Here is a 24017-nt window from a genome sequence, read left to right as displayed (position 1 = left end):
GAGGAACACCCCGGGAAATTTGGGTAAGGGTCAGCAGAAAGCACCTGACCCTAATCCCATCTCTTGTCTCTTCTTTTTAATCTCTCTCTCTCTCTCTCTCTCTCTCTCTCTCTCTCTCTCTCTCTCTCTTTCCCCCCTCTCTCTCTTTCCCCCCCCCTCTCTCTCTCTCTCTCTCTCTCTCTCTCTCTCTAATATCATCATCATCAGCAGCAGCAGCAGCCATTACAAGTCCACTGCTGAACAAAGGCCTCCCCAAACCTTGTTCACGAATTTCTGTTCTTTAATATCTTTTATATCCTTGACTTTAGTCTGGTCTCTCACCCAAGTTGATCTTTTCGTGTCTCTTAAAGATATTCCCAACATTAACCTTTCCATTGCTCTCTGAGAACGGATTAATTTATTTTCCATCGATTTTGAAGTTTCCAGGTCTCACAACCATATGCCATAGCTGGAATTATACATTCGTTATATACTTTTTGTTTCATGCAAACTGACAATCTTCTTTTCATAATGTCTCTATTTACCGAAAGCATTCCATCTAATAACTGTAATGTGTCATAATAATTCGTTATCATGATCTTTCGTTAATTTTATTATTTGCCCCAAATATTTGTACTCCTCGACTTCAAGAATTTTTACGCTTATTCTAATGACGCTCTTTGGTGTTCGTGGATTAAATCTTAGTTTTACTCCGGTTCATCTTTTGCCCTACTTTGAGACTTTCTCTTTTCAGGTCATTTAACATTTCTTGCAATACGTCTGCTGTTTCTGAAATTAGTACAATGTTATCTACAAATCTTAAATGGTTTAGCATTTCTCCATCTATGTTCACACCATTGTTTTCCCAGTCCACCTTTCTGAAAATACTTCTCTAGGCATGCTGTAAATAACTTTGGTGAAATTGTATCTTCCTGATGTACATCCTTCTCAGTCTTAGTTTCTTCCCAGTCCTTATGTAATTTAACTGCAGCATTTCCCTCTTTATATATGTTTTCTAGTTGTTTTACAATGTTCTCATTCATTCCTTGTTCTCATTATGAATTTATAATTGCTATGTGCCCCACTGAGATAAAGCCTTTTCGTAATCAACAAAACCTAAGCACTGTGGTTTATTATATTCTGTAGTTTTCTCAGTTAGCTGATTCATTGTGTGTGCATGATGAGTAGTCGAATACCCGCTTCGGAATCCTGCCTGTTCACGAGGTTGGTTTTCCTCTAAATTTTTTTGTTATCCTGTTTGTAAGGACTTCAGTGAAGAATTTGTCAATGAGTGATAGTAAGCTAATGGGTCGATAGTTACTGAGATCTTTTGAATCACCTTTTTTTTTAAAGCAAAATAACTATTACATTACACCATGTTTTGGGAATTTTCTTCTTTTTTATACATTGCATAAATAAGTGAGCAAGCCTGTTTTGTACGTCTACTCCTGCATCCATCAGTAAATCTGCTATTATTCCATCTTCTTCCAGAGCCTTCCCTCTTTTCAAAGTTTTTGGAGAAATATTTACTTCGTCTAGTGTTACATCAGGTATATCACTTGTGTCAACTGAAAAGTTAGCTATTGGTACCACTGTCTTTGATGCATACAGTTCTTTGTAAAAATCTTCAACTCTCTTCAGCATCTCAACTCTGCATTTAATGACGTCACCGTTTTTGTCTTTCAGTGATGTAATTTCTTGCTTTCCTAGTGCCACTTCACTTCGGACTTGTTTCAGACTTTATTTTTTTGATGGTTTCTTTATTCTCTTTTTTCTTCCCTTTGTCTCTTGTTGATAAGCTTATTTAATTCTGTTCGTTTAGTTTCATTTCTCATTGTTTTTCTTTTCATTTCATTTCCTTTTTTCATTAGCTCGAATGTCTTTTTCTGAATACTTCTTGGCTTTGGTTGTATTGGGTTTTCCTACTACCTCCGCCGATTCTCTTAGCACTTTTCTTAGTATGCGATTCAGTTCATCAGTGTCACATTCAGCATTACTTAGAGCCTGAAATCTGTTCCATATTTCCACTGGAAGGCTACTTTGTTTTCGCTTACTTCTGTTGGGCGTATCTTTTTATCCTTAATCATATTCCTTTCACTTCTGAAATTGAAATTGGCTGTGCAACCCACCATTCTATGATCACTTCCTATGATTACTTTGTTGATAACAGTGACATCTGTGATCGTGTGTTTATCTGCTATAACGAAGTCGATTTCATTCTTTGTTTCTCAATCTGGGCTTCTCCAGGTGCACTTTCTCCCGGTTCTTTTGTTAAAGAATGTGTACATTATTCAAATGTTGTACATTTCAGCAAAATCTACCACCATTTCTCCACTTTCATTCCTTTCTCCCACTCCAGATTTTCCCATACATGCTTCTCCATTTTTAGGTTTCCCAACTTTTGCATAGAAGTCTCCCATGGGTATGTATATGTGGTCTTCTTCCATAATCTGGGAAATGTCGTCATAGAATGTTTCTATTTCTTCATCTGAGCTTTGAGAAGTTGGTGCATATACTTGTATTACTTTCAAGATATACAACTGCATAGTCTAATTACAACCAATGCTGCTCTGTCAGATACACTGCTGAATGTAACATTGTTGTCTGCAATATTTCTGTTAAGTAGAAATCCTACACCACTTTCATTTTGCCTTCCTCTGTGGTAAAATAGGTGGTTGCTGCCTTCATGCTGAATTACTTCTTCTTTTCTGTGGGTCTCACTCAAACCTACAATATCCCAATTATTGTTTTCCAGTACAGTCATTAAGTTATCAACGTTGTAATCATCAGCGAGGCTTCTTACATTGTATACATAGATCTTCATGGATTTCAGTTTGTTTAATATCCCAGTCTCTAACTTGCCAACACAGTGCCTATTCACTTTCGGGGGCACACTGCCCGTAAGCACAGGAGGCAGTGCGACTGCACCCTTAGTAGACGATGGTCCAACAGGAACGCCCGTCAAATCATTTGCAATAGAACTCACGTTTGGTTGGGATGATTATGGCAAATAATCTCACCTCCCTGCCACATAGTTTTACGAGATATGTAATTTTTGTGCCACCTTATTCATTATATTTTGTGGAGCTCTGTATATATACAGGGGGTCCCATGGTCCGCGCCGTCTAAGATGGTACCTCGTATATCTTCAAGGCCTTCCCCTATCCGCCACCCGGGAAGGCAGGTGCAAACCTCTCACCAGCCGCCCAAATCAGGGGAAGGACTAACCTTTGGACAGGGTTTTGGTAACCCAGGACAGTGGCCTGATTATCAAGGTTTGGAATCAGTTTTCCTTCTCCTTGGTGGACTGCCAATCGCTCATACGCAGGACTACAATTAACCAGTGGTGCTAAAAAGTAACACATATGACCTTTTGGCCACAAACTTAGCACTCTGTTTATTATTTCATCTGCTAACGGATGACTGAACTTCAAGAAACTCTTCAACTTTGGGGTTATTAGTGGTTTTGGAGTTTTCATTGCATCTTTTCCTTAGCGATTATGCTGCACCTCTGTATTTCTTGCTTGTTACTGATGGAGGCTATGTTGACATTAAAATGACACAAGCAGTTAACATTAGTATGGTAAGGTGAAATGTGCATATTAAACTGCAATGGAAGAAATGCTACGTAGCCTATTATGCCACCTATAATACATTCTTGGTCGCTTACATTCCTTGCCCAAGTCAGTCGGGATGCCATCTAAAATTGCCACTTGTCCTCTGTGGCGGAATTCGTAGCTGAACGTTTTCTTGTTCTCGGTGACAGAGGCGTGGTGAATGGCAGTATGATCTTGGCATACGTGGAAGAAGGTGTCGCCCAACATCTGTCAGAGAAGATGAATGGGAATTAGATTATGTTCATCAATCGCTTATAAACTGTAGATGAAAAAGAAGGCTTATATTTAATCTTACTGCTCGGTCTGAGAGGTACAGTCCACAGCCAAAGTCCTGCTGCTTCTCTGCCTTCAATGTCCGTTGATTCCAGAAATAACTCTGATTATCCAAAAACCCACGCTGCAGACTTTTTCTTTAGCTAAATTTTCAGTGCATTTGACGTGAAGTACAGACCTGATGATCCAATCCCAAAATCTCAACAGTCCTAAATGCAACACAGTTTTACATGTCACCACTCTGACATTAATACCTACTGTCCACATTGAATAAATCCTAGGGCTCTGTCGTTTGCTTAGAATGGATGTAAAGAGAAGGCTGTATGAGGGTGTTGTGGTACCTACTGCGTTATATGGGACTGAAACATGGAATATGGGTGTAGCAGAGAGGAAAAGTTTGAATGTAATGGAGATGAGGTGTCTGAGGAGTATGTGTGGAGTAACGCGTATGGATCGAGTCCGAAATGATGAAGTGCGAAGGAGAACTGGAGTTGTTCGGGAGATGGATGGTAGAGTTGAGCAGAGGGTGTTGCGATGGTTTGGGCATATGGAGAGAATGGATAATGAGCGATTGGTGAAAAAGATAACTAGATCTGATGTGAGAGATGTAAGGCTGAGAGGGAGACCACAAATAGGATGGATGGACAGTGTGAAGAGAGCGCTGGATGTGAGAGGGATGTCTGTTGAGCAAGGAAGAGTGGCTGTGCGTGACAGAAATAAATGGAGAGAAATTGTGAATGAATAAATGATGATGCAGCCCTGAGGGGATATTCTCCTGCATTTGGTCTGATCAGCTAGTCAGGTCAGGTGCGGGTAAGGGGATGGGTCTATTGTGGCAGGGGTAAACCAGCTCTGCTGTCGGGCCCTGCTGCGGATGTCACTGATTGCACTGCGCAGTTGACCCTTGTGCGGTGTGGTGCGGTGAGGATCTGTCCCTTCTCCACTTTGGGGGTAAGATGCAAATGAATGTGTTTGAATGGATGAGTAAATGGGGAGTGTGTCGTCCTGTCTCGGCTACCTCCCCTTCCTTGGGGGAAGCAACCTAGGCATATAGATAGATAGATAGATAGTTATGGCTGTCATTCGGGGCTAGTGTGATGGTTTTAATGAGATTTTTTTATGACATCTGTGGGTCTTGTGGGAGATATGTCTGTTGTAAGCAGTTAAAATCTTTAGGAAGATTCCATGTCCCAATGTGGGATCGAATTCGCGTCCTTTCAGACAGCAGAGTGTTTTTGCAATCACTTAACGACCACTTTCCACATATCAGTGATAAGTGTCATCACTGTCGATTGCTGTGGATTCATAACACCGTTTTTCGAAGATTAATGAGTGAAGCAAGAGAGGCAAGAGAAAATATCTATCTATAGCCGGCGCCTTTATCCCGTTAGGGATGGCCACAAACAAATCGTCTCTATGTCACCCTATCCTCAGCCATTACGCTGCCCTCCTCCCAGCTCACAAACACCCTCTCTCATACAAGTATTCCTCTCCACTCCATCCCTCCAAATCATTCTCGGTCTCCCCCTCCCTCTCTCATCCACCACCTCACATACACTCTCCTCGTTTGTCTCTCAGTCTCCATCCTCTCCTCATGGCCAAACTACCTCAGTGTTCCTTCACTTTCTCATTTGTCAGTCTGTCTTTCCATGTAACTCCACGTGCTCCTCTCAAATAACTCGTTTCCACTGTTCTCACTCTTTATTTGTGTCCTCCTAACAAGGTCCGAGCTTCGCTTCTGTACGTTGGAGTTGGTATCACAATACTGCCATGCAGCGACTTTTTTATTTATAAACTCTCTTCCATATTTCTTATCACTGCCTTCAAAGAACCAACAACCTTTCTTCCCTGCTGTACCATTTCAAGTACTTCATCCTCTAAACTTCCGACCTTATTCATTTTAATACAGAAGTACTTAAATGCAGTCACATTTTCCATTTCCCCACTATCCAGCACCACTCTGCAATCAGTGACTTCATATCTCTCAAAGATCACAATTTTACTTTTCCTCACATTCACCTTCGGATTCGGTTCCTTACACACTCTCCCAGACTCATTCACCAAGTCTTGCAGTTCCCTTTCATCTTCACATAAGAATACAGTATCATCTGCAAACAACAGAAAAGGAAGTATCCAAATGCTACCCTCTCTCATTGGGGCTGCTCCAACATCGACTGCCCTACCTTGTATCTCATTTATAACTCCACTCATATACAGACTGAACAACCCGGGAGACATGACACACACTTGTTTAAATTCAACATTCAGAGAGAAAAATTCACTCAGTTCACCATCCACACGCCCTGCACCTCTAGTGCCCTCATGCATACTCTTCACGGAATTCAGCAGCTTCTAATTTACGCCATTTATCCTTAATATTTTCCACATTGTTTGTTTATTAACTCTGTCATAATATGCTTTCTGCACATCCATGAAGGCCTCATATAGCTTCTCCACCTCCTCTAGATACTTTTCCATTAAAGACTTAAGGATGAATATCTGATCTACACAATTTCTTGCCTTCCTAAAACACTCCCTGTTCTTCTTCAATTAAATACTCTGTGATATCCATAACCCTGTCGATAAACATCCTAACACATACTTTTCCCATTCCACTAAGAAGACATATGACACTATGATTATCACACACTTCTTTTTCCCCTTTTTCTTTGTACACGGGAATAACTGTATCTGACTTCATATCGTCCGGGGCTCTACTTTCCTCCAAGGCAAGTCTGTAAATGTTTCACCGCCATTCTACCACTATCTCTCTCCAGTGCTTCAGCATTGTACCACACACTTCTTCAATTCCTGGGGCTTTCCCCATTTTGATTTTCTTCATTGCTTCCACTACTTCCATCCAACTGATTTTTTCCTCCCTTCTCATCTCCCTCCTATTCCCTAAAATTCCCCAGCCACTCGTAGTAGTGGCACTTTCATTCTCTATATTTAACAATTCCTTAAAGCGATCTCTCCATCTGCCCACTTTTTCTCCTTTCTCCACTTGCAATCTGCCTTTATGTCTTTCACTCCCCTGCAACCTTCTTTATCAACCTGCCTAGCTCACTATACCTCCATCCAGGACATTTTCTTACATTCCCTTCACTTTACACTCAGATTCTATCCAGACTCTTCTTACTAATCTTTTCTCCTCTCCCTTCTTCTCTACATATAACTCTCTATTCCAACTCCCAACTTCCTCCATGCCTCTGCTTCCCATTCACTCACTACCTGTATATGCTTCCTTCTTTTGTGCCACTGCTTCTCTCACCTCATCAGTCCACCATGCTGTTCCTTACACCCCCGTTCGTCTTCTCTTCACCTCACACACCACCTCACATGCTGCACAGATTTATGTGAATACCTTGCACACCTGACACAAGTCAAGAGTGAGAGCTGTGGAAATGAGTTATTTAAGAGGAGCCCATGGAGAGACAGGCTGACAAATGAGGATATAAAGGAGCGTTGTGGTGTGGATGTGGATGTGATAGGAAGCGGTAGGAGGAATACACTGAGGCGGTTTGGCCATGTGGAGAGGATGGAGGGTGAAAGACTGACGAAGACAGTGTATGTGAGTGAGGTAGAGGGGGTAAGAGGGAGGGGGAGGCCGGGGATGAGATGGAGGGATGGAGTGGAGAGGTATATGAGAGAAGGGGGTGTGAGTTGGGAGCGGGACAGTGAAATGGCGGGGGACAGGGCGACGTGGAGGCGATTTGTTTGTGTCCACCCCGAACGGGATTGAGGCGTATGGCAATAGATAGATAGATAGACAGACCTTGCACACACCTTCCTCCTCCCTCATCTGCTCCAAACCATACAGTAATCTCTCAATTATGCAGCATAATTCAGCCAACGACCACACCAAATATTGCAGAATGACGGATTTTGTGTAGGTACCCCCAGTCGACTAACCATTCGGCATTAAGCCAGATAATGTGTCACTACCCTAAGCTATCCATCTAGATCCTCTGTCTTTCTAACATTAATATCCATGAGTAAAATATTAGTATCAAGCATAAAATACAATGCAGGACTGATACAGAATAAACAGAACAGTAATATAGTACATAATACTGTATGATCTTAATTATACTATACTCGCCTTATGTTGGCATCAGTGGAGGGTAGGTGCACAGATACGTTCACAAGAGTCAGAGCAGTAGACACGGAGCACTAAGGGAACAAGGATAGTCAAAGCACTACAGCTACGTGTGAGGCATGGGAGGTTGCAGACTAAGTCACAGCACTGGGGGTTAGTCACCCGTCGGTCACAAATGCAGAGTGCACAGATACGTCCTCACTGCACGGTGTCCATGATAGAGAATGAGAATGACGGTAGGCTTAGGCTTGGTTAATCAGGTGGGTCACTCCCGCAACGCATTGTGATTAGTCCACACGCTGATTGAGTCTGAGCCGGGTGATCCTCCTCACCACCAGACAGCGCATAGTACCACCAATTGCTTCCCGTTTCTGACCTGGATATTCTCTAATTTCACCAAATATTGTGGTAATAGAGCCAAGCAAAAAGGACTGGATATTGCGTTGGGTTGGATAATGCGACAAAAGATAACTGAGACATTACTGTACTTTTTTTTTTTTATATGAGGAAGAAGGGACCAAAGGCCATCAGCCCGCAAAACTGTTCCTTCCAAGAGAAAAACAAAATACAAGAGAGAATCAAATTCAAGATCCATTCATTTCGAGATGCCTGGACACACTGTTTGAAAGACTGGAGATCATAGGAAGCAGGAAATACAGACAGAGGGAGACAGTTCCAGAGTTGACCTGTTGCATAAATGAAGGACTCGGAGTAATGGTTAACTCCTGCATTAGAGAGTTGGACAGAAAAGGGGTGAGAGTTTGCTGCTAGACGGATGCTACACGCCCGTCGTAGAAGTGGAGGAATGCATGCAGACAGTTCAGAGGAAAAGTGATAATTGAAGTAGGAATAGAAAAGAGATAAAGATGCAACATTGCAGCGAGGAGACAGAGGTTGAAGGAAGTCAGTAAGAGGGGGAGAGTTAATGAGACGAAAAGCCTTTGACACCACCCTATTGAGAAGAGCTGTAGGTGGGGAGCCTCCCCACACATGAGAGCTGTACTCCACACAGGGGCGGATAAAACCCCTGTATAGAGTCAACAATTGTGCAGGGGTAAAGAAGGAATGGAGTCGGCTTAGCACACCCAATCGCTTGGAAGCAGATTTTACAAGAGATGTAATATGATCTTTCCAAGACAAGTCCCAAGCAAATGAAATCCCAAGCATGTTCAAGGATGATGCAGGATTAAGTTGAGTAATATTAAACATAAGTGGGTATACCTGTGGAAGATTTTGTCGGGTTGATAGGTGCAAAAACTGAGTCTTTGATGCATTAAAAACAAGATTATTTTTACCCCAGTCAGAGATACGAGCCAAGTCAGACATTAGGTGTGCCATAGCCTCATCCCTTGCCTGTTGAAGCAACTGCGAGATGGATGTTGTGGAAATCGAATGGAAAGGTGAAGGGTGGAGTCATCAGTGTATGAGTGGATAGGGTTAGACGCACAGCTTAGAAGGTCTATCTATCTATCTATTGCCAGACGCCTCAATCCCGCTTGGGGTGGCCACAAACAAATCGCCTCCAAGTCGCCCTGTCCCCCGCCATTTCACTGCCCTGCTCCCAACTCACACCCCCCTCTCTCATATACCTTTCCACCCCATCCCTCCATCTCATCCTTGGCCTCCCCCTCCCTCTTCCCCCCCTCCACCTCACTCGTCAGTCTTTCACCCTCCATCCTCCCCACATGGCCAAACCACCTCAGTATGTTCCTCATAACGCTTCCTATCACATCCACATCAACACCACAACGCTCCTTTATATCCTCATTCGTCATCCTGTCTCTCCACGTGACTCCACAGGCTCCTCTTAAATAACTCATTTCCACTGCTCTCACTCTTGACTTGTGTCCTTCCAACAATGTCCAAGCTTCACTTCCGTTCGTTAGAGTTGGTATCACAATACTGTCATGTAGTAACTTTTTCACTTCCATGCTCACTTCCCTGTTTCTTATCACTGCTTTCAAAGAACCAGCAACCTCTCTTCCCTGCTGTACCCTTTCGAGCACTTCACCCTCCAAACCTCCATCCTTACTCATCACACTACCCAAGTACTTAAACGTACTCACATTTTCCAATTCCTCACCATCCAACCTCGCTGTACATTCACTAACTTCACCTCTCTCAAAGACCATCACTTTACTCTTCCCTACATTCACCTTTAGATTCCGTTTCTTACACACTCTCTCAAACTCATCCACCAAGCCTTGCAGCTCCCCTTCGCCTTCACTCAACAACACAGTATCATCTGCAAACAACGATACAGGGAGTTTCCAAACACTATCCTCTCTCACCAGGGCCACTCCAACATCCACTACCCTACCTTGTACCTCTTTTATTACCCCATCCATGTACAGATTGAACAACCATGGAGACATGACACATCCCTGTTTCAAACCAACTTTCAAAGAGAAAAATTCACTTAGTTCACCATCCACACGCACTGCAGCTTTCACACCATCATACATACCCTTCACAGCATTCAACAACCTCCCATCTACTCCATATATTCTTAACACTTTCCACAATCCTTGTCTATCCACCCTGTCATATGCTTTCTCCAAATCCATGAAAACCGCATACAACTCCTTTCCCTTCTCTAGAAACTTTTCCACTAAAGATCTAAGAATGAATATCTGATCTACAGAACCTCTTCCCTTCCTAAAACCTCCCTGTTCTTCTCCAACTAATTTCTCTGTTCTTTCTCTAACTCTGTCTATAAGTATCCTACCATACACTTTTCCTATTATACTAAGAAGACAAATGTCCCTATGATTACCACACACTTCTTTTTCCCCTTTTCCTTTGTACATCTAAGAATGAATATCTGATCTACAGAACCTCTTCCCTTCCTAAAGCCTCCCTGTTCTTCTCCAACTAATTTCTCTGTTCTCTCTCTAACTCTGTCTATAAGTATCCTACCATACACTTTTCCTATTATGCTAAGAAGACAAATGTCCCTATGATTACCACACACTTCTTTTTCCCCTTTTCCTTTGTACAAGGGAATAATTATACCTGACTTCCAATCCTCCGGGACTCTACCTTCCTCCCAGACCAATCTGCACATCTTCCACATCCATTCTACTACTATCTCTCCCCCATGCTTCAGCATTTCACCACACACTCCATCAGTTCCTGGGGCTTTCCCCGATTTAACTTTCTTCATTCCTTCCACAACTTCTATCCTACTGATTTCTTCCTGTCTTCTCACCTCCCTCCTTCTCCTAGCCATTCCCCAGCCACTTATACTCGCATTACATCCATCATCTACGTTCAACAATTCCTTAAAGTGTTTTCTCCATCTGCTCACTTCTTCTTCCTTCTCCACTAGTAATCTACCATTTTTATCTTTCACTCCCCTGCTAACTTCACTTCCACCGTGTCTTACTCTTTTCACCTCTCTCCAGAACATTTTCTTACAGTCCCTCCACTTTACACTCAAATTTCTTCCAAATTCCTCATCCACTCTCTTCTTGCTCTCTCTTACTAATCTTTTCACCTCTCTCTTTCTTTCCACATATAACTCTCTCTTCCGCCTTCCAACTTCTTCCACGCCCATATTTCTCATCCATTCATTGTATGCTTTCTTCTTTTGTGCCACAGCCTGTTTCACCTCTTCAGTCCACCACGCTGTTCCTTGCACCCCCCCTCCGTCTTCTCTTCCTTCCACACACATCACATGCTGCACACATTTCTTCTGTAAATATCTTACACACACCTTCCACGTCTCCCATCTGCTCCAATTCATATTTGCCCAATCGTTCCTCCACTTCTCTCTTATACTCTGCCTTTTTCTCATCCTCTTGTAACCTTTCCACTCTCCTTGCATCTACTCCTTCCTCTCGTCTTTCCCTTCTTCTATTCCTCCATCTTACTTGCATTCTAATTCTGGCCACTACCAAGTAATGGTCAGAAAGTCCACTCCCCAAACCTCTATACACTCTTGCATCCTTTACACATCTTCGCATCCTTTCATCCACACACACATAATCAATCATTGCCTTCCTTTCATTCATTTCACCACCCGCCCTTCTCATCACTCGCCTTGTATACCTGTGGATCATTTTATGCCTGAAGAGGGTATTGGCTATCACCAACCCCCTCCCAGCACAAATGTCCACTAATGCACTCCCATTCTCATCTATCTCAGCAGGCACACCCCACTCACCAACTATTCCATCCACCTTCACATTCCCAGCTTTACCATTCATATCACCATTCAAAAACACTCTCTCATTCCTTCCAAACTTTTCCATGCACACTTCTACATTTGTCCAGAACACTTCTCTCACTCTTCTAGCACGATCTTGCGTTGGTGCATACACACACACAATCGCCCACATTTGTATTCCAACTTTCAACTTTACTCACACAATCCTTGACCCAACTGATCCATACTGTCTTATGCTCCTCTTCCATCTTTTACTCACAACTATACATACTCCTTCCTTTGCCCTCTCATTCTCACCAATTCCTGCACATATACCCCATCCATACTCCCATTCTCTCACACTTTCTCCTCCCCATTTTGTTTCATTTATTCCACATACATCCACTTTCGCACCCTCAAGCACCTGGACAATCTCTCTCTCTCTTTCACCTCATCATTCGCTCCCCTTACATTCCAAGTTCCAATTACCATGTCCTTTGTCCGGTCCTTGGTCGTCATCGTTTGGTCAGTCCTTTTCCGAGGCTTATTGTCTGTTTTTTTAGTTAGTTGTTTTCCGGGGAGGGGCACTAACCCTCCGCCAACCCTTTTAGTCGCCTTTTACGACAAGCAGGGATACTGGGGGAGTATTCTTGAAAAAAAAAAACCCTACCCCCAGGGGTAAAGTCTGTTCTTCGCTCTGCTAAAAAAATTTTTTTTCATCAATTACATTAGAAGGTCATTGATGAATAAAAGTTTGAGAGTTGGTGATAGGACAGAGCCCTGAGGAACACCACTGATAATAGATTTAGGAGAAGAATGATAGCCGTCTACAACAGCGGCTATAGAACGACCAGAAAGGAAGCTAGAAATGAAGGCACAGAAAGAAAGATAGAAACTATAAGAGGGCAGTTTGGAAATTAAGGATTTATGCCAGACGCGATCGAAAGCCTTTGAGATGTCAAGAGGAATGACAAAGCTTTCGCCAAAGTCCCGAAAGGAGGATGACCAGGAGTCTGAAAGGTAGGTGAGACGATCGCCTGTGGAGCATCCCTGACAGAACCCATACTGACGATCAGAAAGAAGGTTGTGATAGGAAAGATGCTTTAAAATTTTTCTATTAAGAATAGACTCAAAAAATTTCGAGATACAGGATGTTAAAGCAATTGGGCGATAGTTAGAGGGTTGGGAATGGTCACCCTTCTTTGGGACTGGCTGAATGAGAGCAAACTTCCAGCAAGAAGGAAAGGTACAAGTTGACAGACAAAGGCGAAAGAGTTTGCCTAGGCAGGGTGTAAGCACAGAAGCACAGTTCTTGAGAACAACAGGAGGCCAACAATGGCAGAAAATACATCAGCTGAAGAAATTTTAATGTTAGCCATGAGGAAGTCAGAGGGGGGAAGTGATGGAGGAACAGCACCGGAATTATCTAAGGTGGAATTGGAGGAGAAAGTCTGAGTGAAGAGATCTGCTTTATCAGTAGAAGAAATAGCTACAGAGCCATCAGAGTAGAAAAGAGGAGGGAAGGATGATGAGGTAAAGATGTTAGAAAGGTTTTTGGCAAGGTGCCAGAAGGAGCGGGAAGAGTTCGAGTTGGAGAGTTGAGAGCATTTTGTATGGATGAAATTATTTTTAGCATAGCGAAGAACAGACTTAGCACAATTCCGGGCAGAAATGTATAAAAGATGTGATTCAGGAGTGGGTTGGCTCCGGTACCTTTTATAGGCCCTCTCCTTGTTGCGGACAGCATTAGAACAAGCGTGATTAAACCAAGGCTTTCTTGCGTTAGTCAAAGGATATGAGAAAGAAATGTATGCTTCCATGCCCGAGAAAATATCCTTCATAATGCGCAAGGTACACCCAGATGGCTCCCGGCCATGAAAGCAATAATCATTCCAGGGAAAATAAAAAAAAGTTCTGCCTGAGGGCCTCCCAATCTGCAGCTCGAAAGTGCCAGAGACGACGTTTTTTTGGAGGGTCCGCAGGCCGTACCGGAGTAATAGAACAGTTTAAGATGATAAGGTTATGATCGAAGGAGCCCAACGGAGAGAAAAGATTAACAGTGTAAGCAGAAGGATTAGTTGTAAAGAAGAGATCAAGTATGTTGGGGTTCTCTCCAAGGCGGTCAGGGATACGGGAAGGGTGCTGTACAAGCTGCTCTAGGTCATTAAGGATAGAAAAGTTGTAGGCTTGTTCACCAGGTGGATCAGTGAGAGGAGAGGAGAGCCAAAGATGGTGGTGAACATTGAAATCTCCAAGAATGGAGATTTCAGAGAAAGGAGAGATGGACAGAATGTGTTCCATCGTAGAAGTAAGATAGTCAAAGAATTTTTGATAGTAGAATTAGGAGATAAGTAAACAGCATAGATATATTTAGTCAGAGAATGACAGGAAAGCCGAAGCCAGAGTGTAGAGAATTCAGAAGAATCGAGTTCAGGAACACGAGAGCAAGATAAGTTGTTGCGTATATATACACAACAACCACCTTTGGCTTTGAAATGAATATAGAGAAAGTAGGAGGATACAGAAAAGGTTTGCTGTCAGTTGCCTCAAACAGCTGAGTCTCAGTTAGGAAAAGAAGGTGAGGTTTAGAGAAGGAGAGGTGGTGCTCAACAGAGCGAAAGTTAGAGGAAAGCCCACGAATGTTGCAGAAATGAAGAAGAAGAGTCAGACAGTGTTTCCAGGCACCTTGAGTCGTCACCGGGAGAGGGGCTGAAGGTGGGGGCATTTATGCCCCCCCCCCCCGAGGACTCCGAGGCTATGTTATTTGACGCCATTTTTGAAAATTTTGAAAAGGAAGTGTGGTGTGTACTGTGCATGTACAGTAGTTTGGTGTTGATAATTGGAGAAGCTTGTATTGGAGAGCCTGCTGGTCTAGTCTGCCTTTTTAAAATCATCTTGCAACCTTTCTACCCAATTTTATTGAGTGCCTCCTCCTGCCCTTCTCTCCATCTATTTATCCATTGCATTTGTACCTTGACCTTCACCACAATCAAGTGGTGGTCAGAGAGTCTACTTCCCAAGCCTCTGTATGCTCTCGCACCCAGTACATACCTTCTCATTCTCTCATCCACACACATCTAATCAGTCACTGCCTTCCATTCATTCAGTTTACGACCATCTCTTTTTTTCACTAACCATGTATATCGGTGGAACATTTTGTGCCTAAAGAGGGTATTGGCTATTACCAATCCCCTCCCCACACAAATGTCCCCTAGAGCACTACCATTCTCATCTGCTTCTGCAGACACACCCCACTCACCAAGAACTCCATCTACATTCACATTCTACTTTTGCATTCATAACTCCAATCAAACACACTCTCACTCCCCTCAAGCTTTTCTATGCATGTTTCCTCATTTGCCCAGAACTTTTCTTTCACCCTGCTTGTACGTTATTCTGTCTGCGTATACACACACACACACACACACACACACACACACACACACACACACACACACACACACACACACACACACACACACACACTCAATTGTCCAGGCTTGTATTCCTACTTTCAGTCTTACCCAAACAATCCTTGAACCAACTGATACATATTATATATATATATATATATATATATATATATATATATATATATATATATGGGCCACGTTGTTTGTTTATTTGTTTGCCCTTCAGTCACGCTCACACCAAGGGCCAGAGACCCCCAGACCCATATATATTCTGAATTAGGGTGACCCAATGATGGTGTTAGGGGGATCAAAATTCAGATCTTGGTCATCTGAGGTCACAGGTAAAGTATTCGCCTTTTTTTGTCCGTGCAACGCCTCGTACCCCTGCAGCTCAATTTTTGGCCTGGACACTCACATGACCTCCAGCTCCGGCAAAGGCTATGTGCAGTTGACCTCCGAGGTCATTTGAGGTCACTGGTCGGAGGTCATGTGAGATCACCGGTAATAAGTGCGCACAGATACTGTGCATTTGTCTACGAAAGTTGAAATAGAAAGCTCTTGGACCTCTTATAATCCGTCTTCAAAATCATAAGAGGTACATGGCCTGTCTGGAGTAGAAAGAAAGACTGAACTAGAACAAATAGGATTAGAGTGTTAGCCTTTTTGGCCCTGGCAACGCTGGGTATCCCTGCTAGTCTCTCATACTCTCCTTCCACCTCTTGCATACAACAATATGTACATCCTCCTTTGCCAACTCACTTTCAACTACTCTCACACATATAAACAATCCATATTCTCACTCTTGTCTCTGCATTTGGTCTCAGTCAGAAAATCTAAGTTATAATGTTCCACTATATCTACTTCACACTGGTGGCACGTCTGTTACTTTCATCCCTGATGGATCTTGTAAAATAGGAAGACATCAGGCCTCTTTCTGTGTGGGAAGATTAGCTGACACAGGAAAATAAGGAGAAAGAGTGTTGGAATATATGAAGACTTATTGTCCCTAATTTTATATTGAACAGAAAATGGGACAGTAAAACGTTGAAAGCAAAACTGTGGTTGTGTTGTTACCTGGGTGACCTGTTCAGCATTGTCTGCGGTGATGTGTGTGCCTCCCAGGTAGTACTCGTACACCTCCCTGGCCAAGCTTTCTCTACCAGGGATGTCTGCTCTCAGGCCAGTTGTGGTGGGTCCAACCACAGGAAAGTTATTCCCAACTTCCTCCTTCAGATTCTCGAAGGCGTAAAGAGCTGAGAATAGAACAAATGAGAGAAAAATTTGAGTAGATATACAAATAACTTACACATAGAGGAAATAGTTTATGAAGGTGGAAGGCATCTTCCGGTGTACGATCTCCCAGTATGGAATATATTACTAACGAACTTCATTATTTGTCATCACCTTGCCAGTATGTGATCAGCCGCTTCCTTGTTTGCTGAACACCATAGAGGAGAAACACTAAGACTGGCGATAGTTCCGCAGCCCACCACCAAAACAACCATCGCTTCGGGTGAAAGTGTGCCTGAATTACCCCCCAAATGGAGTGTGCATTGCAATTATGAATGAAAAATTATTTTCTTGAGATTTAATATGACAAAAACAGTGTAATGTGTGAACAGATGTGTAATAGTACCAATCAGCTGATTACTGGACGAGAGCTGTATGGTAAACAGCCCTAAAAAATAGCTAACCATTCAACAATATCCGCATCAACCCAGTTCAGAGTTGTGCTATAATATCCTCGAATATATGCGTGCATTCGGGGGTACGAAATCTCGGGCCTTGATGAAGCTGATTCAGCTAAGTTTTCTGTCCATCAGTCCATTCGTCGGCATTGTACAGGCCTTATTTATGGACTGATTTTGACGACTGAGGTGTCACATGAATCGTATCTCGCTGACGGTGTGCACTCGTCTTAGTGGTCATGTTCGGGTCAACCCCAAGGTTAAGATGATTGATAAAAAAGTATACGTCACTTAGGTGGGAATCCCCTTGTGACATCATCTGCATGTCACAGATACCTAGGCAACCAACAACCATCACCTCTCTGTCCTGCTAGCCTTCCACGCACCCGCAGTGTAATCAAATAATTATTGATTAATTAATTTATTTATTTATGAGAAAGAGAGAGAGAGAGAGAGAGAGAGAGAGAGAGAGAGAGAGAGAGAGAGAGAGAGAGAGAGGGGAGGGATTCTTTCTTATGGAGTTGCGGAAAGTAAGTTGCAAAAAGAACTAAAGTATCCACAAGTTAAGGCTGAAAAACTCTAGAGCTTGGAGTAATTCTGCGTCTGGTTATTGATTTTGTCAAATTAGTCTTTACTAATGCAAGAAACTTCGTGATAGTGTCATGTTGTACTGATTTTGTTCTTTTTATTTTTCTTAAATGCATGATCTTATGCCCGGCTGCATGGCTTACTTTATTAAGACTTTGAAGTGTACGTACAGTGGATGTATTTTATTTTATTTGTCCATCTCACCCCCATAGTACTATCATAGGAAGTCTACTTATTTTTCGAAAGTCTCTGAATAACTCAGCTACCCATAACTACTCTATTCATGATTCTCGATGGTATAATAATAACCCATGTGTGACTGGGAAGGCAGTACCTCATATTTCGTTGCTTATATTTAGAATCCCTGAAGGGATAAGATGTGGTTAATATGTATCACAGTCAAGAGCAAACTAGAGAGGAAACTCTACCTTTTCCTTATATCATATACTGTACAAGTATTACAAAAATAAATGGCTGGTGGGGGTTCGCAAGTACTGCACCATCGTCCTTCTGCTTCAACTCCTTCAACCATATGACAGTATCATGATTTACTCATAGAACTGCATACAATTTTAAACCCTGAACTATATCTTGTTTAGAATGGGACAGTGATACAGTACATAAACTCTCCAGTTGAAAAACCCACCCATAACCTGGATATAATTGAACTAAGAAAAATGATCCAGAAAAAGGAGTAAGGTCACGACCGGTTAGTTCATGACAATGCATACATACAAAAACAACCTTGCAATACCTACGGAGCGAAAAGAAAGCGCCTTCGTCCTTGTTAGTGCCTGACATTAGGTCCACCTTGGCGATTTTGCCTTCTCTCATCAGCTTACCAGGTTCGTCAGGCAGGTACACCCCGTCCACTCTGGGTAACAATAGCAGTGGCATGATGTACCAGTCCTGCCAACCATAACATATTCATTCTTCTTTCAGTATCAAAATATATTAACTCAATTGTCAACACCAGTACATATTTAAACTCCTATCAACAACAAAAGCACAATTTCCGTTATCAGTCTCAGTCATGGGATCCAATTCTGCAACACTTACAGTCCTCCCCGAATATTTCCTTCTCCGATTGTACCACACAGTACATGCATGGTTTAGGATTTGAGCAGAATCCTTATATCCAAAATGGGTGATTGCTAATTAATTATATGTCTAGATTCAATGTAACGTGTCCTTTAAAGATGTATATCCAAACGACTATGAATCACTACAGCACAGCCACTGTTCGAAGAATCAAGCCTTGCTGTAAATCTTCAGCTGAAGGGGTGGGTAGCGCTGGGGGACCGTGACAGTCCTCACAAAATAACAACAACAGTGCACACACACACACACACACACACACACACACACACACACACACACACACACACACACACACACACACACACACACACACACATATACACACACGCACACACACTCACATACTTGCACTCTCACCCATAGGATCAAAAACAACAAGTTCACCGACACTTTGCTTCTGGCTGTGACAACGAAAGGGGTTAAATGAAATACTTTTGTGTGACAGTATAAGGTATACGCAAATTTAATATAGGTCAGATGGATAATCTCTGCTATTCGGGGAGGATTGAGAATTATGGAAGGGACACAACACTGACAGGAGACTGTCGATGAGCTTCTGGTAGCGATGCTACGAGTCCTGACACAATGATGCCATCACCATCACCACCCATGGATGCTTTGTGTCTATCCCATAAGGTCAATAGAGGTAAAATTTTCACAATTCAACTACAGTTTCTGCTCACCCTCTTCTACTTTCTCTGGCTAAAAGTCATAGCCAGGGTTTCACAGTGAAGAAAAATTTCTTGGTGGTGATTCGACGTTTCTCAGTAAAGTACTACTGTTACTGTTACCGCATTCTGTTTCTCATGCATCTAGCAAAAGTAAAAACTATTCCTAAAACACTAAACACCCGTACCTCCTTTGGTGTGAACCCCTTGTTACAACTTCCCTTCAGCTACGGTCAGGATTGTAGGGTAAGTGGAAACGATTTCTCAAGAATGCAGCAGCCATGAAAACAGCAACAACACCACATACAAACACTCACATGATCAACAAGTGCAGCATGTAATGACGAGAATAAAAGACATGTCGCTTTTCATGTTTTCCTCTCTGTGGACTTGGAAATCAGTCTATTGAATCAGAAGCATCCAATATTTATGTCACTTCCTTAACAGAAGATGAACAAAGGATGGAAAAACAAAATTCAGAAAAAAAAATCCATAAACCCGGCTACGGGCGTTTCCCATTCATAAAAAATCTGAAACGGTTAAACTTGAACTTCTCTCGGTTGAAGTTTGGGAGAAACTAATATGGGGAAGCAAATGCCAAAGAGGTGCCATTCAGGGAATGAAGGAATTCTGGCAGGCAGAAGTTCTGCGATATGACAGTGTGACTGTCATCATGAGTGCTATTATATGCCCATGTAGAATGGTGGAATGCGTAGAGAGGTGGCACAATGGATGCAACAATATCTGAGCATTTACCATACAAATATCTAAAAAAATATATATGAGAGGCAACATTCCTTCCTACTTGTAGGGGAGGCAGTTCATTCGTAATTACTGTGTTATTTCTTATTCCTATAGCTTTGTTCTGAATTTTGTCCAATTGTTTTATTACAGCCTCCCACATCCACTCCACAAAGGAGAGCAATATTCAAGCTGAGAAAGCACGTTACTTGTAAATAATGGCTTGCTGCTTGTTAGTTAAGAAGCTAAGTATACTGTACAATAAACTAAGTTTCTTTGAGGAAGTTTTAGCAAGTGATCTAACGTGAGTCGTCATAATGAGGGTACAGTTAAGCGAAACACCAAATATTTTAGTATTGTGTGAAACAGGAATATTGGTTGCATGGAAGGTCTCATATGAAACAGGCAATACCTAAGTATCAGCAGACTGGGAACAATTGAATTCCGTAGCATTAAATGAGACAATGTTATTTTGTCTTCATCCAGTGATCATAGGTACTGTAAGCATTGATTTAATGAGACTGTTGTGCTCAGCTGGACGTTACAGATATCAAACTTTGTGGCAGCGTAAAGGAATTATGAAGCATTGAGTCATCTACATATGCGCAAATGAGACAGTGCAAGACAGGTAAGACATGATTGATATGAATAAGGAAAAGAGTTGGAGCCAGGACGGATCCATGTAGCACACCAGTATTAATTGAATGGAAAAATGAAGATACATCATCTGTCTTTACATTTATCGAGAACAAAAGATGATAGACCGTAGGAAGGGCGTTTGGATAAAAGAGAACGTTGCTACACTCTGTCGAAAGATTTAGATGTATCAAGGGATGCTGCATTGGTTTCTTCACTTTGACCAGTTGACTAATGGGTTGTAGGAGTACTGTAATTACGTTCTGTATGGCAACAGTAGATATTTTGTGGCGAAAACCATACTGTCTGCAACAAAGTATGTTGTTGGATTAATAATATATAACAATGTGCTTATTAACGATAATCTCAAATACTTTACCAATAGAAAATGTAATATCCATGTATACGTAATCAGAGGGATCAGGGGAACTTGCTTTCCTTGAAACAGATGGATGTTGTCATCTTTTCAGGAATTAAGAAACGAATACTTACGTGTATAGAGTCTGAATAATTTAGCCTGAACATGAGCAAATTCTGGGGAACGCTTTCTTCAATACTATGGAAGGAATTCCATCCGGACCTGGGGCTTTGTAGGTTGGTAAACTGTCTAGGATTGATTTCACATTTTCTCTTTTGTACCCTCAGTAGAGCAATTTTGGGAGAGCCATGTTCTAGTACAGGGACGTTTTTGATTGATTTCCTCTAAGGTAGAATTTTTGGCAGACGCACAGGCAAGAATGTTACCATTCCATGGGGATTATTTATAAAATTTCCATCTGAAGATTTTAATGGAGGTATTGGTGATAACTTGAAAAAAAAATGCTATTAAAAATACTAAGGATTGACCAGAATATTCTACTGTCATAAGGATTAATTAATAGTCCGGATTCTTGGTTGCGAAGAAAGTTGGATTAATAGTGATTGATAACTGTGTTTAAGCGGTTTCTAGCAGGTTTAAAGTGATTAAAGGACTCTGTAGTTTTTTTTTTTCTTAAGAGTTACATGCTGAAGACTTTGGGTGGTTAAAGCTGAACCATCTGGGAGAGGGTTCGATAGCTTAGTAAATTGTTAGCAAGATATGGACGGTTCCATACCATCTTCTGTTAAGTCACAAATTTGCTACTGATCTGAGGCCAGACATATTCAATAGTGTCAGATGCAGGAGATTCATGAGCCTGATTTTCAAAGGCCAAGGACAGGGAAGCAGGAGAGGCGAGATAACTTTTCTTGCTGATGTTACTAATTGTGTCATGAACACCACACATGGCCAATCTTTCTTATATTATTGTTTTAATCATTATCATCATCATGAATCATAATCATCATCATCATCATCATCATCAGCAGCAGCAGCAGCAGCAGCATTATCCTTGCCTGAACGTATCACTCAACAACCACACAAAAGCAAATTCACTTGTATCATTTTTGTTCCTCCTGATCATCCGGGCCTTTTTTACCCACCTAAGGGTAGGGAACACAATGAAGATGGAGTCACAAAAGAGGAAGAACTGTCAACAACATCCCCATTGTAATGGGGCAGACACTCATTCACACACATTCAAGTCCCCAGTATCTTGGCTCATCCTCTTTCACTCAAGCAAAATTTCTGTTTGGTTAAGTTACTCATCACTTAATCTCCTCTGTGCTAGGCACATATCCCAGAGTCGAATAAAGCAGTTTGGAATTAAAAATAGACGAGAATATTTCATTATGATATGAAAGCGATATTAGAATTTTGCTATCTTTCCAGGAACAAGGAAAACCAGCAGACTACACAGCATAATTAATCAGCAGAGATACGCACAGATGGAAGCGCCACCATCAACTGCAGAATGCAGCTTTTTTCTTGTAACCCTGAAATACTTCACAATATCCACAAACGCCTTGCACTAGTCCATATGAAAGTCGTTTCCGAACCGAGCGAGTCCGCAAAGCACTTGCTCAAATGAGAGCCATTTCATAACAGCTACCACCACCACCACTGCTACCACCACCATCATCACCACACCTACCACCATCATCACAGTTACCAACTCCATCATCACCACCACAGCTACCACCACCAAGGACTTCTTAACAGCCACCAACACCGCCGCCACCACCGTCATCACAGCTATCACCACCGCCATTGCCACCAGTACCATCATCATCACAGCTTCCATCACCATCACCACCACCAAAGCTACCACCATTTTCTGCTGAGTAATGTTGTCTGTTTGTAGCATTAATAAAGTAACTGACATCGGATTGTGAATGTCCAACCCCCCATCTCTCTCTCTCTCTCTGTCCCGCAGTAATTTACTGTGTATGCAATATGTACCACCAAAGGAGACATTTACTGGAGGACAAAACACCCCTCCGGAAAATTTCAATTGAAAAAATTGGCCAATCTTGGACCCAATTCCAGCCATCCTGCCAATTTCCCTATTTCCAGTTTTGGCTACACACACACACACACACACACACTTACTTCTCTCGACTGACACGGTACAGGCAACACGTAGCCTAGCAGAGTCCAGTCTAACTTATTCTCCAACCCAACAGTGATCTACTGAATCAGCGAAGCAAACAAATATGAATACCAACACAATTAAAGCTCTACTAGCGTCTCAAGACAGGGCTTAGCACAATGCCATCAATACCATTACTGAGCATCTAAAATCGAGAATAATAACACTGGAATTAACTTTAAGCGACATAGCAAAAGGCCTAGAGTTTACTCAGGCAGAAGTATCTGACTTGAAGTCAGAAAATAAAGCAATGCAAAATGACAGTTATGAGTACAAATTGATAACTTAAACAAATAAAACTCGAATCAACGACATGGAACATCGCTCAAACTATCAAGAGGACTACAGTCGTCGCAACAATTTACGTGTCAGTGGCGTGAAGGAACAACCCGGTGGCGAGACGTGTGAGCGACCACGACTTTGGTGACCGACCTATTATAGGACAAACTACAACTACCACCTATGGCCTTGGAACGAGCTCACAGGGTAGAGCAACCTTTTCCCCAGCGCCCTCGTTCCATTATTGTGCGGTTTGAGAGGTTCAACGACCGTGA

The 24017-nt window shown here is 42.2% G+C and overlaps 1 protein-coding gene across 1 annotated transcript in view; it reads right to left on the bottom strand.

The window, feature by feature from the left end:
- Positions 1-24017, bottom strand: part of LOC145406626 (venom carboxylesterase-6-like) — a 91718-nt gene that overhangs the window by 48227 nt on the left and 19474 nt on the right. Inside the window, exons 7-9 of the mRNA XM_080277705.1 lie at positions 18566-18716; positions 16606-16784; positions 7972-8042 (exon numbers count right to left, since the gene is read on the bottom strand). Coding sequence (XP_080133831.1) covers positions 7972-8042; positions 16606-16784; positions 18566-18716 — 401 coding nt within the window. The remainder of the gene's footprint in view (positions 1-7971; positions 8043-16605; positions 16785-18565; positions 18717-24017) is intronic.

Source organism: Coenobita brevimanus, chromosome 8 (assembly GCF_032717465.1).
Source record: "Coenobita brevimanus isolate Jiangsu-jjx chromosome 8, ASM3271746v2, whole genome shotgun sequence".
In the NCBI taxonomy this organism is placed as follows: domain Eukaryota; kingdom Metazoa; phylum Arthropoda; class Malacostraca; order Decapoda; family Coenobitidae; genus Coenobita; species Coenobita brevimanus.
This window is presented reverse-complemented; position numbering and strand designations above follow the sequence as displayed.